Genomic DNA, 2,232 nt, shown 5'->3' with positions numbered 1-2,232 from the left:
GGCCCAGATAAGAGGAGAACAGAGAAATCAGGGAAGGTGTCAGAATCCCAAAGATACAATTGGGCAGTATTATCACAAATAGTCATATCACTGTGTGACACTCTAAATCCACAGCTCACTATGGTGAACATTAGACACCAGTTCGGGACAGTCCCTGGTGCTACCCAGTTTCTTTTGGGCCTCAGCATCCGTATAGAGAGTACAAAGGGGCCTAGATCATAGCAGCTCCTCCACCCCTCACTCTGGAGAGAGATCCAAAGATCAGAGCTAGAGTCTCTACATATGGGAGTCAGGCCCCAGGCACAGGACAAGAGCACAGGAAATAGTGAGAAAGGCATCGAATCCAGTCAAGAGACCTGGATTCAAGTTCCAGGCCTGCTACTTTCTAGATATTATCTCAGCCACATTATTTAATCTCTCTGAGACCCATGGCTCATTCAGAGAGAAGATATTAATTCTCTCACTTGATTTTGAGAGGAACTGTGTGAAAAGTGCTTTACCAAATTACAGAAATGTTGATTGTTATTTCTAAATAACTTCTCTTCTTGGCTGTGCCTCAGCTTCTGGCCTGGAGTGATGGCTGGGGAAAACCATACTACACTGCCTGAATTCCTCCTTCTGGGATTCTCTGACCTCAAGACCCTGCAGGGCCCCCTGTTCTGGGTGGTGCTTCTGGTCTACCTGGTCACCTTGCTGGGTAACTCCCTGATCATCCTCCTCACGCAAGTCAGCCCTGCCCTGCACTCCCCCATGTACTTCTTCCTGCGCCAACTCTCAGTGGTGGAGCTCTTCTACACCACCAACATCGTGCCCAGGACCCTGGCCAATTTGGCCTCCCCACATCCCCAGGCCATCTCTTTCCAGGGCTGTGCAGCCCAGATGTACGTCTTCATTGTCCTGGGCATCTCCGAGTGCTGCCTGCTCACGGCCATGGCCTATGACCGATGTGTTGCCATCTGCCAGCCCCTGCACTACTCCACCCTCTTGAGCCCACGGGCCTGCATGGCCATGGTGGGCACCTCCTGGCTCACAGGCATCATCACGGCCACCACCCATGCCTCCCTCATCTTCTCTCTACCTTTTCCCAGCCACCCAATCATCCCCCATTTTCTCTGTGACATCCTGCCAGTACTGAGGCTGGCAAGTGCTGGGAAGCACAGGAGCGAGATCTCTGTGATGACAGCCACTGTAGTCTTCATTATGATCCCCTTCTCTCTGATTGTCACCTCTTACATCCGCATCCTGGGAGCCATCCTAGCAATGGCCTCCACCCAGAGCCGCCGCAAGGTCTTCTCCACCTGCTCCTCCCATCTGCTCGTGGTCTCTCTCTTCTTTGGAACAGCCAGCATCACGTACATCCGGCCGCAGGCAGGCTCCTCTGTTACCACAGACCGCGTCCTCAGTCTCTTCTACACGGTCGTCACACCCATGCTCAACCCCATCATCTACACCCTTCGGAACAAGGACGTCAGGAGGGCCCTGCAACACCTGGTGAAGAGGCAGAGCCCCTTGCCCTGAAGGGACTCGGAGGACGTCTGCTCACTCACTCGCTGCTCATCCTCCCAGCCTTCAGGGGCTGGATTTAAACCCCACTCTCACAGAAATCATGCAACACTTCAAAAGAAAAGGCTTCTTGGAAGGAAGTGCTGAAATTAAAGCAGAGATAAATCTATATATTGCCTCTTATTCCAGAGTCCGCACTCACTATCAGAGCATGGGTTATTAGGCCGAGGTAGAATGGAAGTGATTGCTGCCTTAGGGAAAGAACATTTATTTAGCATCTTCTAGATTGTTTTGGATCCCTGAGCACAGTGATTGCCATGGCTGCACCGGTAGCGAGAGGTCCGTGTCAGTCATGAAAGCAGGTGTCTGTGAACTTGACTTCCAACTAAGTGACCCACCCAAAGCCTGTGTAGGAGTTTACCAAGCCCCTCTGTTACATTTTCTTCCACCTGTGTCTGAGCCTTCCTCTACTCAGTGGAACATCTATTCTGCCCTCGGCCTTCAGGAAGAGGGGCATCTGAGGGTTCCAGTCATAAGGCTCTCTCCTTCCCAAAATACCAGCACAAAAGGCAATACGGTCAGATGGTGTCAAAAAGGACCAAGTTAGACATCAGGAAAAGCTATCTCCAAGGACAGCCTATACATGTCTCCCAGAAACACACTGGGGTGTCCTGCTCCGGATTCTTTTAGGGAAGAGCTGGTCAGGGATTCCAGAAGACCCACCAGCTT

The 2,232-nt window shown here is 51.6% G+C and overlaps 1 protein-coding gene across 1 annotated transcript; it reads left to right on the top strand.

Moving 5' to 3' along the window:
• The first annotated feature begins 226 nt into the window (after positions 1–226).
• Positions 227–1,657, top strand: LOC105474186 (olfactory receptor family 10 subfamily P member 1). Its single transcript, XM_011728676.2, has one exon. It carries the CDS (start codon positions 577–579, stop codon positions 1,516–1,518), a length of 942 nt encoding a protein of 313 aa, XP_011726978.2. The 5' UTR covers positions 227–576; the 3' UTR covers positions 1,519–1,657.
• Positions 1,658–2,232: the final 575 nt, after the last annotated feature.

This window comes from Macaca nemestrina, chromosome 10, assembly GCF_043159975.1.
Source record: "Macaca nemestrina isolate mMacNem1 chromosome 10, mMacNem.hap1, whole genome shotgun sequence".
Taxonomy (NCBI): Eukaryota; Metazoa; Chordata; class Mammalia; order Primates; family Cercopithecidae; genus Macaca; species Macaca nemestrina.
This window is presented reverse-complemented; position numbering and strand designations above follow the sequence as displayed.